The sequence below is a fragment of the Anguilla rostrata genome, chromosome 8 (genome assembly GCF_018555375.3).
Source record: "Anguilla rostrata isolate EN2019 chromosome 8, ASM1855537v3, whole genome shotgun sequence".
In the NCBI taxonomy this organism is placed as follows: Eukaryota; Metazoa; Chordata; class Actinopteri; order Anguilliformes; family Anguillidae; genus Anguilla; species Anguilla rostrata.
Window position 1 is genome coordinate 36,702,234 of NC_057940.1, and position 17,246 is coordinate 36,719,479.

The 17,246-nt window shown below is 40.8% G+C and overlaps 1 long non-coding RNA gene and 2 gene segments (V, D, J or C); 1 reads left to right on the top strand and 2 right to left on the bottom strand.

Annotated features, from left to right (window-relative positions):
- The window catches only part of LOC135261595 (Ig kappa chain V region Mem5-like), a 79,603-nt gene that overhangs the window by 7,633 nt on the left and 54,724 nt on the right, over window positions 1-17,246 (bottom strand).
- Window positions 7,760-17,246, bottom strand: part of LOC135261594 (Ig kappa chain V region Mem5-like) — a 52,222-nt gene continuing 42,735 nt past the window's right edge. Inside the window, 1 exon segment of the V gene segment in view lies at window positions 7,760-8,348. Coding sequence covers window positions 8,029-8,348 — 320 coding nt within the window.
- On the top strand, window positions 12,468-12,777 carry LOC135261613 (uncharacterized). The gene is made up of 2 exons (XR_010331994.1): window positions 12,468-12,558; window positions 12,726-12,777. It is a non-coding gene; the product is annotated as an uncharacterized LOC135261613 (long non-coding RNA).

Genomic DNA, 17,246 nt, shown 5'->3' on the forward strand with positions numbered 1-17,246 from the left:
CTTTGCATACCTGTCCTGCCTCACTGCTCCACACACTTTAAGACCCCCAGTACTGATCAGTGACTGTCCAGTCCTTTCACAGACACTGACACAGGCAGCATTATGATGATGTCAAACTTTATACTGCTGGTGATGCTGGGACTCCTTGTACAAGGTAAGAAAGACAGAACTATTTTAACTTGAGGTTTTAGTTATAGTTCACAGTTTCTTTGCTTTCTTCTCAGGACATAAATGTTTTTACTTGAGTTGCCATTGTTATCTTGTCAAAGTAACCTTAATATTGCATGTTGATTTCCAATATTTTTCTACATTCATTATTGTACATTGACATCATCTCCATGCTTTGTTTTTCAGAATCAATGGCAGAAATAGTTCTGACTCAGGATCCAGCAGCTCAGTCTGTTCAGCTGGGAAACACTGTCTCTATCAGCTGTACAGTCAGTCAGAGCGTTTACAATGGCAACTACCTCAGCTGGTACCTGCAGAAACCTGGTCAGGCTCCTAAACTTCTGATTTATCTTGCCACAACTCGCCAGTCTGGGATTCCTGATCGTTTCAGTGGGAGTGGATCTGGGACTCAGTTTACACTGAAAATCACTGGAGTCCAGACTGAAGATGCAGGAGATTATTACTGTCAGAGTTACCACAGTGGTAATGTGTTCACACAGTGATACAGAGCTGTACAAAAACCTCCCTCAGTCAGACTGCACAGAGACTGCACTGCTGCAGCTGGGACCTACTGCAGGAAGGGGGAGCCACTGGGCTGTGACCCCAAGGGGCTCTGCTCAAATTCTGAACTGTTTTGTGCAATAATAACTTTCTTATTCTAATATTTAATACCATTTCTTTAAATATTATTGTGAGCACATCCAATACTTTCCTGTTAAGATCCATTTAAATTTTATCAGCATAAACCTTTCATTGAAGGAATACACTTGAGAAACTTACACTTACACACCTGAGGTATCAGTACGTTGTAAACACAAGGAAAAGTTAAACAGATTTAACTAATGACTGGAGTGGTGAATTGCTATTCAATTACGTTTACTGGACCAGAGGTGGGACTCAACCCACACAAGTGAAATATCTTGAATGTAATGTTTTTGTTTTTTTTACATATTTGAGGAATTTTTCAGGGGTAAATTATAATTTTGAATCTAAACAGATTTTTTGCACATTGGTCAATGTTCCCTTAATTTTGATGATGAGACTCAGAAACATTGTAGGATAAGTCATGTCCTGTAGTTGCACAGCATCTTTGGAAATGAATACCGAATACCAATGAGCTACCGGCTACAGAGCATTCAGTGATGAGAGTGGCTCTCACACCCCCCACTCTCCTCCTGCTCTTTCCCAAACACCTGATTCAGCTCCATGTTCTGCAGTGACTTCACTTTCACCCTTGGTTGTGGAAAAACTGATACATCATAGGAAATCTCGAACATTAATTTGCATGGATGTATGTGTGATCAAAAGCATTGTTTTTAAGTATCGCAATGATTTACAATAGGATAAATTTTCATGCTTACTGAAGACTGATTTAAGTTTAATTTTGGCCAAATATGAATAAGTAATGTAGGACTAACCCTGTGCTCCCTTCTAAATTTTCAAATAATCAGCATTCTATGGCTGTAGAGGACATCACTACGGGTTGCTGTTCTATACATGGCACAAGCTGCCTTTACAATGTGTGACCACAGGGAGGAGACAGAGAGTGCTGTTTTGCTCCTGATATAAAAGCACTGCAGTATAATGAGGGAGAGGAAACTACAGGGCCCTGTTTCATAAAGCAGGATTACTGAGTTTGCCAGGTAAGTGCACTGAGTAAAACCCGGAACCTTCCAAAACATGGCACATGGACTGAAGTAAAAAGAGCTGTTCCGGGGTTTGCTCAGGACGGCTATTCAGTAATCCTGGTTTGTGAAAAAAACCCCAGGCTGGTATAACATACACCTAACCGGTGCAGTTTGAAGCAGCCCGACAATGGAGTAGTCTGTCTATATATGCTGAACAGGATGTACAGTGCCCCCCCCCCTACATGTAACAGAGTGATCTGCAATGGGGGAAAATAAGTGGTTGCTGGAAGAATGTGCATTATGAGAGATGTAGTTTTTCTGTGCTATCACAAAGTGATGGAGGACATTGATAAAGTGAGCATGGAAGATGGAAGGCATGACTCAATAAATATGATTTCAGATTTTTTAAAAAGAAAGAAAAATAAATCATTGATGGAACAATAATGCACGTTCCACTGCTGCACTGGAGATCATAGCAGTAGAGAGAGAAGTAGAGTTCCCTTCTACAGTTAGCACAGTATTCCCTCTGATAACACAAAGAACCTCATTCTAATCATCTGAAAACTACAGTGCTATATGAAGGAAGGACCAGGTCATATTGACAAAAGGAAATGCTCACTCTAATACAGTTTTAGTTCACATTCTTTTCACAAGGATATACATCATTTGAATCATTTCCTGTGCATGCATGATTTCACTAAATTTCTTATTTCTGAAACTGAAATGTATATCAGAACAAACAACACAGAAATGAATGAAATACAAATTTAATGGAATATAAGTCAATATGCTGTCACCCGTGACCAATTATTTATCTATAAAAGTGCAATCTAATTTCAGAAATAATTCACTAAATGCACGCAATAAATATGTTGTCTGGATAAAATAGCATAGACTGTAAATGAATAATTCCCTGTACCTTACTGATGTCCTTGACTTTCTGAACACTTGTAATGAACCTGTCATCAGAGCATACAACATGTGAATATATTAAACACATATTTAACATTCATACCTCATATTCAGCTTGTCTTTAACAGTCACATATCTATAAGTGTACGATATAGTCTCAGAAACAGTGACGTTGACATTTGATTGTTGACATTTGTACTGGGAAAAAAAGAAGTGAATAGCGCACCTGTCCCAGCCCTCTACAGACCCACTGCTGTTCACACATCAGAGCTCCTCTAACTGTGTGTGACAGGATTTGTATAGAGGAAGGGGCTTTGCATACCTGTCCTGCCTCACTGCTCCACACACATTAAAACACCCAGTACTGATCAGTGACTGTCCAGTCCTTTCACAGACGCTGACACAGGCAGCATTATGATGATGTCAAACATTTTACTGCTGGTGATGCTGGGACTCTTTGCTCAGGGTAAGATTGACGGATCCATTTTAACTTTGGATTTTGGTCATGCCACATTTTCTTTCTTTACTTTTGACAGAGCATCTGTGTTCACAGCATTTGTCATTAATGTCCAGTTTACCAGAATATTGCCCAGTGATTGAAAATATTAATGTTCTTTGACATCCATTTCCATCTTTTATTTTTCAGAATCAATGGCAGATGTAGTTCTGACTCAGGATCCAGCAGCTCAGTCTGTTCAGCTGGGAGACACTGTTTCTATCAGCTGTACAGCCAGTCAGAGCGTTTACAATGGCATCAACCTCCACTGGTACCTGCAGAAACCTGGTCAGGCTACTAAACTTCTGATTTATGCTGCCACAACACGCCAGTCTGGGATTCCTGATCGTTTCAGTGGGAGTGGATCTGGGACTCAGTTCACACTGAAAATCACTGGAGTCCAGGCTGAAGATGCAGGAGATTATTACTGTCAGAGTTACCACTACATCAACAGTAAAGTTATACTCACACAGTGATACAGAGCCGTACAAAAACCTCCCTCAGTCAGACTGCACAGAGACTGCACTGCTGCAGCTGGGACCTACTGCAGGTGCTGAGGGGGGAGCCACTCACCCGAGACATTGAGGGGCTTTGCATGAAAACATTGAGCTTCAGTGGATTATCATGAAATCATTCAGATTCGCTTTTCAAAAAGATTACACTACATTTTAATTTCAGTGCATCCTAGCCTTTATTTAGGTATATATTTTGGATAAATTTCCAATGACTTTGCATTTTGAATTCCTTGTAAAAGAGTTTAACACAAGATGTCACAGAACCCAGCAGCAGTGAACAGCAGGCAGTCCAGCACAGTGGAGTCACTCAGTCCAGAGCTCTCCCAGCACACATCACACAGGCTGCTGTTACACACCCTGACCAGTCAGAGCTCCACTGCTGCTTCTGATCTGATCCTCTATCACCATAATAAAAGAGCACAAACTAGTCTGATAGGCACTGCTGACCAATCCTGTGAGCCGCTGTGTAGAAGGGAACACATCATTATCTGTGTGGTCACCGTAGGAGGGAGGGATTCATTCAGCTCAGTTGTCCCTTTCTCACTGAGGACAAAGTGATTCCTCTGGTTGACTGTGTGCCTGCAGTCTGCCTGTACCAGCTGCACAATGTGAGCTCCCAGATTCAGTGGCTGTGCTGCTCAGCTGGCTGAGAGCAAAATGAAAATTAGAGGCTGCTGGCAGCACATGGGGAAGAACAGGATTTTCTGTGCTCTCCAGATTTCATGAAGGAATTATAGTTTAGGACAAAAATGAAGATAACACTTGCTTTAAAATGTGGAATACATTTTTCAAGATTAGTGCTATTGACTGAATATTGAAAAAAACAAGCATATTCATTACTTGTCAAAATACAACTGCTAAATACAGAGAAAGAAGGTCTTCTGTGTGAATCAGGGAACATTCACAATTATACAGTATTTCACTCTTCATTAGATTTATATGGATACACTGTAAATTAATAATTCCCTGTACCAGATGGATGTCCTTGACTTTCCGAACTCTTGTAATGAACCTGCCATCAAAGCACACAAGATGTGAATTTGTTAAACACATATTTAACAATCATACCTCGTATTCAGCCTGTCGTCACCAGTTGCACGCCTAAACTCATAGAGGACAATGTCATAAACAGTAATATTGACATTTCAGTGTTTGACTGGGTAAAAACAACAGTGGGTAGTGCACGTGTCCCAGCTCTCCATAGACCACTGCTGTTCACACATCAGAGCTCCTCTAACTGTGTGTGACAGGATTTGAATAGAGGAAGGGACTTTGCATACCTGTCCTGCCTCACTGTTACACACACTTTAAGACCCTCAGTACAGATCAGTGACTGTCCAGTCCTTTCACAGACACTGACACAGGCTGCATTATGATGATGTCAAACTTTTTACTGCTGGTGATGCTGGGATTCTTTGCTCAGGGTAAGATTGACGGATCCAGTTTAACTTTGGATTTTTGTCATGCTACATTTTCTTTCTTTACTTTTGACAAAGGAACTTTGTTCTCAGCATTGTCATAAATGTATAGTCAAATTTACCAGAATATTGCACAGTGCTTGAGAATATTAATTTGCTTTGACTTCCATTTCCATGTTTTGTTTTTCAGAATCAATGGCAGACATAGTTCTGACTCAGGATCCAACAGTTCGGTCTGTTCAGCTGGGAGACACAGTCTCTATCAGCTGTACAGTCAGTCAGAGCGTTTACAGTGGCGACTACCTCAGCTGGTACCAGCAGAAACCTGGTCAGGCTCCTAAACTTCTGATTTATGGTGCCACAACTCGTCAGTCTGGGATTCCTGATCGTTTCAGTGCAAGTGGATCTGGGACTCAGTTTACACTGAAAATCACTGGAGTCCAGGCTGAAGACGCAGGAGATTATTACTGTCAGAGTGACCACAACATCAACAGTAAAAGTATATTCACACAGTGATACAGAGCCGTACAAAAACCTCCCTCAGTCAGACTGCACAGAGACTGCACTGCTGCAGCTGGGACCTACTGCAGGTGCTGAGGGGGGAAGCACTGTTCTGTGACACCAGTATTTACTGCTGGGCTGTAGGGGGTGACAATGAGCCACAGTCCTGAATACACACCCCTCTGTACTGAAGAGGAGCTGCTCTGTGTCACACAGAACCTATAATAGAGCTGCTGCTGAACCACACACACTTCTGTACGACAACATCACAGGGAACACAGAGTATCATTTCACAAGCAGCAATGATCACCTGGGTGTACTGAGTCCACCCAAAAGCAGAGTATGTGTACTTTCTCCTAGAGGAGGAAGGAGTGGGATTTCAAATGAACTGCTGTCTGAAGGGTATTTTGAGTTGAATACATACATCAGAGTTTATGTAATTAAAGGTGTTTTTGTTCAGATGGGATCCTGGTGACATCTCAGCCACGATGCACTGAATCGCAGAATTTATTATTTTTTTCTTTCTTTCTTTGATTGGCACGATCATCAAGTTTCAAATTTTGTCATTAGTTATTCAATTTAACCACAACTTAGCATGATACAGCATGGACAGAATTCCATAACAAGCTCCCATATTATTAAATTTGATCATTTTAAACTCAAAAGATATCAATGCATTCATTTTGAATTGATATCCCTTGAGCTTAATGTATTCAATTGCACAGGCATCCATTATATTTCAGGCATGGAGTCAGTACAGGGTTAGTATTACCAAAACCTGTTTGTGTTTGCTGAATAAATGCAGCACTGTGTATCTGGAAATTTGAAGGATGGAATATATAAAAGTGAGAAAACCCCGCAGATACCCGTCAAGTGTCAAGGTCACCAACTGTAAGAGACCCCTCTGCACCAAACAGCAGAAGTATCTGAGTGGAGAAGAAATGGGTGCAGTCTTACCTGCTGCTACATGGAACAGAATTAATTTAATATTATTTCAATTATCCAAAATAATGTTTTAACCAATAACTTAATAGTTATGGGGACCTCTTTTTCTCCATTCGAGAAGTGGAACAGATACAATTACATTTTTCACCCCATGAAATCACAAGGAAACACTAAATGACTAAAACACTCATTGAAGCCACTGAAAATTTTAAAATGCAGAAAATAATTTTTCTTCAACAATCTTTGGAGTATTTGAAATGCAAATAGTAATTGTAATAATCAAATCTTTGTAGGAATATGTTGTTTTCTGAATATTTATGAATCGAGAACCCATTTTTTTATTTAATTAATTTAAGCATTTACAATGAAAGCATAATTTTGCTTGTCTGCTTATCTTCGTTTATAAAATATTTTCTCACTTAAATGCACAATTGTATTTTGAGATTAGACTGTATTTATGATTCTAGGCACTTTAATTTAGTTATATTATGATACTTAAAGGTTAAGTTTAAGTATCACATTATTATTTTTCTGCACAGATAAATAAGAGTGCAAGTCCCCTCAGATGTGACATCTCTAATCAGAGATTCACGCTAAGGCAGACGTAAGGTACACCAACATCCTATTTTTAGCTAACTATGGAAATGAGCCCTCTACCTCCTCATGCTCAAACAGCTGTCTCAGTGCTGGGGTATTTTGGGCTGAGAAACTGCAAGCTGTGGGGGTGAAACTCAGATTTGCATATGCAGGGCGGGGCAGGCTGGTTCTGCTGTCCCTCAGTGGGACTGACTCAATCTGGGAATAGAGCAGCACTGTGGCCAGGTGTTTGGGCTGTCCCCAGGGGGTTAGTGTGAGCAGAGCACACATCCTGCTGCACAAAACTGCACTGAGCGCGCTCACACATCACTGCCCCTCTCAGCAGGCCTCCAGAGAATTAAACCACTGACCCATTAAATAATATATATACTTTTTTCAATTAACACATTTTTAAAGTTTTATTTTTATTATCTTATTTGAATTCTTGGGTGTATTGCAAAAGTATTTTCAGTGACAAGAATGTAATTGTGATTTCATCAGAGTGAGGGCTGGCCTCTTGGTGGAATCACTACAGATTTTGCACAAAAACACCATTAGCACAAAAAGGTCTACTTTTTATAATAACAGCCAGTCAAACAATAACTTTTCAAAGAATCTTTATTATTTCAATGACTTTTATCTAACAGCTATTGCCAAAATCACACAAACACAAATAAGAAGGCAGGTATGCATATTTGTTGAGGACACAAGCAGAGCACATGTGAGACATTAGCAGTGACAGCTCAGGCTGGAGGAAGGATTCACACACAGGCCCAGCTCAGTGTGCAGCAGTAAGGAGCAGAGAGGCTGAGAGCAGAGCAGGGTAAACACAGTGTGATCAGAGTGTGTGAGCTGGGCCTGCACCCGCCCTACTCAGCACAGTCAGCTCTCCTCAGTGTCTGAGGGGGGGCAGACTGGGAGCCCTTTGTGGCCTCACAGGTCAGTGACCCCGCCTTCATCCAGTCGTCCGCACTGAGAGTCAGGGAGCTGCTCCAGCTGTACAGGCCGTCCTTCCCCAGGACCCCGGTGCTCCCGGCCACGCCCGAGCTCCTACTGGTACCGTCCACTTTCCAGCGCAGAGTCCAGTCTGACGGGAAGCCCTTGTTGGCCAGACACACCAGTGTGGCCTTCCCCTGCTTCACCTCCACACTGGAGGGGGGCAGGACTGTGAGGGTGGGGACTGTGTCACCTGGGAGACAGAGCAGAAATGTGATGAGGTCAGACAGTGGACACGCCCCCATGTGTCAATCATTCTGTCCGCACAATGAGACATGAATGTGATGCAGAAATTATCAGGCGTCACACTCAGTGTGGCAGAAGTGAGTTTATCCAGATTCACCTCACATTGTAGAATAAAATTCATCCTGACACGATTAAATATTCAGTCTGCTTTTTTTAGTTATTATGATTATTATTATAAACTGTGAGTGCCCTTTATAATGAGAAGATTTGGCGCTTTATTAAAGGTTTAATTGCACTCTCCAGCTCTTGTACAGCTTGACCTGCTTTTGTAAATTATAAACCAGTTCCCTAAATAATATCCTCAACTGTTAACGAAAGAAAAAATAAATGCATAATGGCATTAAACACTGATAATCTACAGAATGAATCACATTTTCTGAAGTTTCCTTTGTGTTCCTTCTCATTTATGAACTAAACACGCAGTCTGAAAACAGCATTGCCAACTTCTCTTAAACCTTACTACAATGTATCAAATAGAAAAACTAATTCAGCAAAAATGGAAATTTCTCACATTTTTAGCACTGAAACCAATATTCCGTAGCCTACAGAATGCTACGACATGACTTATTATTATTTTATTTATTTATTTTTAATTACGTGGATAACAGTCGCATTGCATGTCACTGAGAAAACGATGATGTTCGTAGTTCCCTCGACTGTACCATTAATACCATTAGACTGTTCAAAAATCAATAAAGCCGTTGTGATGCTATGGACGTGAAGTACACCAATGCAATTCATTTAGTCCATCTGGAGCACAAAATCGAAAAGGCATGGACTGCATCTGACAATCGGTACTGTCATCTAAGCATCAAACACGAAGACTGACAGACTGAAGTCAAAGATGGATAGATTAAAAATAATTTGAGAATTTTTTTCCACGTATCACAACAATGATTAGCAATTCGATTTACAACGTCTAACGTCGGAAGATTTACAGCATATTTTAAAAGAAAGCAAAAACACCGCTAAAGATGGATCTGAAAGAGAATTACTTACGTCCAACTGACAATTTTGTTCCGCCACCGAAAGTCCTCCACAGTGACACAGACTCATTCACCCGCCGTACAAAAACCTCTCAGTCAAGCGACACAGCTTTCCTTTACCCTTTCCCGTTCTTTCTGACCATTTTTTAAAATGTTACGTGTCCTTTGATTTGTAAATATTTTACGCAAACGCAGCTTAGCTACTCTGTTGAGCTTTTCACGTGCATATGTTCTTTTTTCTGTCCAGCTGAACACCTGATTCAGCTTGAATTATATAAAATGCGGAATGTTTACAATGAGAAAAAGCTATTTGTGAAGTGAATTAAAATGAATTCAGAAGGATTTGAGATCAATTGCCAATTTTGCAAATAGTAAGCCTACTGTTTCTTGTTAATTCACGCATCACAAAAATGATTAGCATTTTGATTTACTTCGTCGGAAAATTGCAGCATCTTAAAATGAAACAAAAATCGATAGTGATGGGTCTGAAAGAGAAATTACTTACGTCCAACTGACAGTTTTGTTCCACCACCAAAAGTGACCCACAGTGATGCAGACTCATTTACCCGCCGTACAAAAACCTCTCACTCAAGAGACAGTCGTTTGCCTTTGCCTTTTTTCATTCATTCTGACTTCACGAGCCTTTTGTTTGTTGAATTTGTTACATGTTACATGCCCCTTGATTTTTGTACACTACATCCTCTGCAAATGTAGTTTACTTTGATGAGCTTAATGTGGATCTGTTTTTTTTCGTCTAACTGAACTACTGAAACAGCTTGAATATGATAAAATGTAGAATTTACAATGCTAACACTTCGTTTAAACTGATAGAATCTGGTCGAATCTTCTAAAATTTTTGCAGAAAAATTTAGAAAGCCGGGTTGTGTCGCCACTTACTGCCGATTTCCAGTTTGGTCCCGCCACCGAAAGTCCACCACAGCGATTGAGTGCAAAAACCTGCCTGTTGGACAGATCGTTGATCTGACAGACTAAGTAGTGTTAGAATGTCCTCTGCTGGAGAATCGTGGAAGAACAATTAAGATGATGTTCTGAAAGTTGTCAAGATCGTGTTCTCATTATTAAGTTTGAAATATTAATATTAAATATGTTTTAATACCCATTATGTAATTCAAGTGCCCTGACTCAGACGAAATGATAAATGATGCGACTGTGACCGGACTAGTAGTGCGAGATGAGCAGATGAGCGCTCATCACCTCCTGTATGGAGTCACAGATTCCTACTATTCCTGAACCCCACAGACATTCAGTAACCATGGACAGCCACAATGGTTATTCTTCAACTTTTTTTCACATTTTTCTTAATTTTACTCAGACCTCTTTTCGAAGACAACTTAAAAAGAAAACATTGATCCAATGGTCACTTTAACTTCATTTTGAGTTTTACCTTCATCAGCACCACTGTTATAACGCTGATAAGTGTAAGTTTCAATCTGGTGTTGAATTCTGATGGTGCTGCTCCTGACTGGCCAGTAACTCCACATGCCAGAGTGGAATTGGCCATAGTGCTGATCAGAAAAGGAGGGTGTCAGTTGGCTCAGCTGTTCTTGCCTCATCATGTAAGAGTGACTCTGGTTATTTGGTCCTCCACAGGCTGCCTGCTTCCTGCCTGTGTCAACTGCACAAGATGCACAGGCCTCCAGCTCAGTGCCTGTGCTGCTCAGTCTGTGCATTGCGAGTAAAGATGTGATGTGTAACAGCACACACATTGGGGAAGAGTGGAGGATTTTCTGCATTATCCAGGATAGATATATAACTGTGTCCATCAAGGATCCCATCTGACATAAATGTTTTAATCCATGATTTGAGGCCTTCAAATGTGATTTGTTATCTCAAACTAGAGCAAACGGGGGAAAGGATAGATTGATTTTTTAAAAGTCTGGACAGACATTAACCGATATTTGATACAATAACACTGTAAAAAGAGAAATAAAACAGTTTTTCTCTCTACAGTCAACCCAGTTTCCCTATTGTTAAATCAAAGAAACTCACACTTTTATTTCATATGGAGATTCAGGTATGTATTTAATCAACATTCAAGCTTATTTTTTACTTGAAAATGATAGCATTACACTTATTCTTTAGCAAATTTAGTTTGGCAAGGTTTTATCATTGTTGAACTTGCCAAACTGGGTTGCTGAAGAAAAATGCTGATTTGCATGTAAATCTAAGCAAAGGGTAAGCAATGTTCACTGAATCCAGAACTTTCCAATGACTGGCTAATTATTCATAATGATAATAACTTTGGAATTTAAAGAAGCATACATTTTTAATGCCTGCTAATCGGTTTGACATTTATAGCTTTAAAATGTGTCATAGACAGTAATATAAACGCATTTTGGGATCTTTATAGTGTCTCATGCTGCCACTTTGTGTGGCAACAGAGTGGTGAGGCAGAAAAGGAAACACCAGGGCTAAAGGCCTTGTGTGTATATTTGATAAACACAAAAGCAAAGCAGTAAGGAAAAAATAAAACTGTGCAGTGGTTTTCCCCGTGTCTTCAGCTGTTCTGAAAAGGTTACAGGAGAGAACAGACCACCAGTTTCCTGGGGTTCACTGAGGGCCACAGACAGTCAGCATCTGTGGGGAGAATCACACACCATTAGTGAAGCAGTCCCAGAGTGAGGTCCCCAGGCTCTGGGCAGTGGCCTTTTAATCTGGAGGTGGGGGGGGGGCTCTAAATGCTGCAGCTGGAGCCCCTCCTGGAAGAGCCTGCTCCCAATCACTGAAGAACTGGTGTAATTACTGCGGTTCTGTTTTTATTCCTTCACTCTGGCCTCTGACTGCTTTTCATGATCCTGCAGACACTGGGAATCGGGAGAGGTGACGAGAAAGAGAGAGAAAACAAGCACAGCTGGGCGGGGCACCCAGTCCCTGCATCACAATGAGGAAAAACAGCAGTGAATAGAGCACGTGACCCAGCCCTCTACAGACCCACTGCTGTTCACACATCAGAGCTCCTCTAACTGTGTGTGACAGGATTTGTATAGAGGAAGGGGCTTTGCATACCTGTCCTGCCTCACTGCTCCACACACTTTAAGACCCCCAGTACTGATCAGTGACTGTCCAGTCCTTTCACAGACACTGACACAGGCAGCATTATGATGATGTTAAACTTTCTACTGCTGGTGATGCTGGGACTCTTTGCTCAGGGTGAGATTGACGGATCCATTTTAACTTTTGGTCATGTTATATTTTTTTTCTCATTGTTTGACAAAGCATCTGTGTTCACAGCATTTGTCATTAATGTCCAGTTTACCAGAATATTTCCCAGTGTTTGAGAATTGCTATGACAACCATTTCCATGTTTTGTTTTTCAGAATCGATGGCAGATGTAGTTCTGACCCAGTCTCCATCAGCTCAGTCTGTTCAGCTGGGCAACACTGTCTCTATCAGCTGTACAGCCAGTCAGAGCGTTTACACCAACTCCGATGGCGAGTTCCTCCACTGGTACCTGCAGAAACCTGGTCAGGCTCCTAAACTTCTGATTTATTTTGCCACAAGTCGCCAGACTGGGATTCCTGATCGTTTCAGTGGGAGTGGATCTGGGACTCAGTTTACACTGAAAATCACTGGAGTCCAGGCTGAAGATGCAGGAGATTATTACTGTCAGAGTTTTCACTACATCAACAGTGAATATATATTCACACAGTGATACAGAGCTGTACAAAAACCTCCCTCAGTCAGACTGCACAGAGACTGCACTGCTGCATCTGGGACCTACTGCAGGTGCTGAGGGGGGAGCCACTCACCCGAGACATTGAGGGGCTTTGCTCGAAAACATTGAGCTAAAGTGGATTATTATGAAATCATTCAGATTCCCTATTCAAGAACATTACACTACATTTTCATTTCAGTGCATCCTAGGCTTTATTTAGGAATGTAAGTTGAATAAATTTCCAATTACTTTGTATTTTGAATTCTTTGTAAAAGAGTGTAACACAAGATGTGTCACAGAACCCAGCAGCAGTGTACTTCAGGCGGTCCAGCACAGTGGAGTCACTCAGTCCAGAGCTCTCCCAGCACACATCACACAGGCTGCTGTTACACACCCTGACCAATCAGAGAGCTCCACTGCTGCTTCTGATCTGATCCTCTATCACCATAATAAAAGAGCACAAACTACAGTCTGATAGGCACTGCTGACCAATCCTGTGAGCCGCTGTGTAGAAGGGAACACATCATTATCTGCATGGTCACCTTAGGAGGGAGGGATTCATTCAGCTCAGGTGTCCCTTTCTCACTGAGGACAAAGTGATTCCTCTGGTTGACTGTTTACCAGCAGTCTGCCTGTACCAGCTGCACAATGTGAGCTCCCAGATTCAGTGGCTGTGCTGCTCAGCTGGCTGAGAGCAAAATGAATATTATAGGCTACTGGCAGCACATGGGGGAGAGCATGAGAATCTGTGCGCTCCAGAACTGAAGAAGGAATTACAGTTTAGGACTAAAAAAAGGGGATAAATCTTTTTTTAATACATGGAATTAGTTTTCCATGCATATCTTTGTTTTACCAATATTCAGAAACAATCATCTTAATTGCTCGTTGTCTAAATACAACTGCATTAAATATAGAGAAATGAGGTCTTCTGAGTGAAATCAGGAAACATTCAAATTCACAATAATACAGTATTTCACTTTTCATGAAATCCATATGGATATACTGTAAATGAATAGTTCCCTGTACCTGACTGATGTCCTGACTTTCTGAACTCTTGTAATGAACCTGCCATCAAAGCCCATAAGATATGAATATATTAAACACATATTTAACAATCATACCTCATGTTCAGCCAGTCTTTCTCAGTCACACATCTTTAATCATACAATACAATATCATAAACAGTAAAGTTCACATTTTGTTTTACTGGGCAAAAAATAGTGAATAGAGCACAAGTCCCAGCCCTCTACAGACCCACTGCTGTTCACACATCAGAGCTCCTCTAACTGTGTGTGACAGGATTTGTATAGAGGAAGGGGCTTTGCATACCTGTCCTGCCTCACTGCTCCACACACTTTAAGATCCCCAGTACTGATCAGTGACTGCCCAGACTGTCCTTTCACAGACACTGACACAGGCAGTATTATGATGTGTCATGGTTTTGGCTGATGCCACCATTTCTTTTCCTTGCTGCGCCTTTTCTTCAGTTATTACGGCCATTGGTTTTTTATGCACCTTTTCTTCAGTTATTACGGCCATTGAGTTGATTGAATTATACACGTGCAAATTTCCTTTTACGATTTGCACCTGTTGGTGTTCTATTTAAACCCTGAGCAAGCCGGTAAGCTTTGCTTCAGTGTCACTTATGTTGCACGAGAGCCGGTATTCTGTCAAGCGAGGTAAAAAGGTAAAAAGGTAAAAAGGTAAAAAGGTAAAAAGGTAAAAAGGTAAAAAGGTAAAAAGGTAAAAAGGTAAAAAGGTAAAAAGGTAAAAAGGTAAAAAGGTAAAAAGGTAAAAAGGTAAAAAGGTAAAAAGGTAAAAAGGTAAAAAGGTAAAAAGGTAAAAAGGTAAAAAGGTAAAAAGGTTTGAGCTGCGATATTGGATTGTTGTGGCTATAAAATTAGCACAACAGTCTTTAGCTTTTTTAGATTGTTGGCAACAAGTTAGTGCCACAATCTAAGCTCAGTATTCTTTCTTTAGGGTTTTACTTTTTCAGCCTCGGTTCGAGGTCTGTTTTCTTTGAGTTGCCCCGTTTTCTGCTCCGGCAGTTGTTTTATTTTCATACTCCTTAAGCCTTAGTTCTTTTTTACCCAGTACGTGGGTTGTGTAGAGCTTTTCTTTGGGATACTCTCCCTAAGGAGTATTTTCCTTTCCCTTGTCTCTTGAGACTTTGTGGCTATTTTACCTCAGGTTAATAGCTTAAAGAACCCCCTGTTCAGTCGCGGTTGGTCTCCCAAAACTCCAACTCCCTCACATGATGATGTCAGTCTTTCTACTGCTGGTGATGCTGGGACTCCTTGTACAAGGTGAGAACGACAGATCCATTGTAACTTGGGATTTTGATTGTTGTTCACATATACATTGCATAATTTTGAAAACATAAATGTTTTTACAAGAGTTGCCATTGTCAAAATGACCAGAATATTGCTTGTTAATTACCAATATTTGTTTGCTTTGATTAATGTGCATTGACATGCATTCCAATTTTTTGTATTTCAGAATCAATTGCAGATATAGTTCTGACTCAGTCTCCAGCAGTACGGTCTGTTCAGCTGGGAGACACTGTCTCTATCAGCTGTACAGCCAGTCAGAGTGTGGACTTCCTCAGGTCCGATGGTGACTCTGGTCCCAAGCTCCACTGGTACCTGCAGAAACCTGGTCAGGCTCCTAAACTTCTGATTTATCTTGCCACAACTCGCCATACTGGGATTCCTGATCGTTTCAGTGGGAGTGGATTTGACACTCAGTTTACACTGAATATCACTGGAGTCCAGGCAGAAGATGCAGGAGATTATTACTGTCAGTGTTCACTACATCAACAGTAAAGATATATTCACACAGTGATACAGAGCCGTACAAAAACCTCCCTCAGTCAGACTGCACAGAGACTGCACTGCTGCAGCTGGGACCGACTGCAGGTGCTGAGGGGGAAGGCACTGTTCTGGAACACCAGTATTTACAACAGGGCAGTAGGGGGGCAACAATGAGCTTCAGTTCTGAATGTACCCCTCTCTGTGCTGAAGAGGAGCTGCTCTGTGTCACATACAGAACCTATAGCAGAGCTACTGCTGAAACACACATACTTCTGTACCACAACATCACAGGAAACACATCACAAGCAGCAATGATCACCATATTGCATTTGAGTTCTGCCAAATGCAAAGGGGGAATGAGTGGGGTGTCAAATGAATTGCCTCCAGAAATGTATTATGAGTATGTATTCAACACGTACACAATAATTTATGTAACTGAAGGTGTTTCTGTTCAGACGGGATTCAGCTGACATCTCAGCTGTCCTGGAAGGAACCTAAGTGTCAGTTATGCATAATTCTGTGAAATAATTTTTTTGATTGGCTTGATAGTCATGTTTCTAAAAATGGTGTGGTTGTGTCAAAAAACCAATGAATATATAAAATATATCCTTTCATCCATTTTATTCTAAACGGTTATTACCTTGAATCACATATTAGTAAGCTAGGGATCTATTTACATATAACAATTGCACATGCGTGTGTGATTGCAGTTGGACAATTGCATTCATTACAGAGAAAGAAGGTCTGTTTATTGAAATCAGAAAACATTCACAATACTACAGTTTTTCATTTTAATTCATTTGATATAACTGTAGTACAACAGAATTATTCTTTTGCTTGACTGATGTCTATGACTTTCTGAACTCATGTAAAGAACCTGACATCAGAGCATACAACATGTGAAATTATTCAACACATATTTTACAATCATATCTCATGATCAGCCTGTCTTCACCTGTTATATATTTATTAATATCATACAGTACAATGTCAGAAACAATAATATTGACATTTGAGTGTTCAACTGGATAAAAACAGCAGTGAGTAAAGCATGAGTCCCAGCCCTCTATAGACCCACTACTGTTCACACATCAGAGCTCCTCTAACTGTGTGTGACAGGATTTGTATAGAGGAAGGGGCTTTGCATACCTGTCCTGCCTCACTGCTCCACACACTTTAAGACCCCCAGTACACTTTAAGACTGATCAGTGACTGTTCAGTCCTTCCACAGACACTGACACAGGCAGCATTATGGCGATGTCAAGCGTTCTACTGCTGGTGACGCTGGGACTCCTTGTACAGGGTGAGAAAGATGGATCCATCGTAACTTGAGATTTTTTTTGTTGTTCACAATTTTGTTTGTTTCTTTT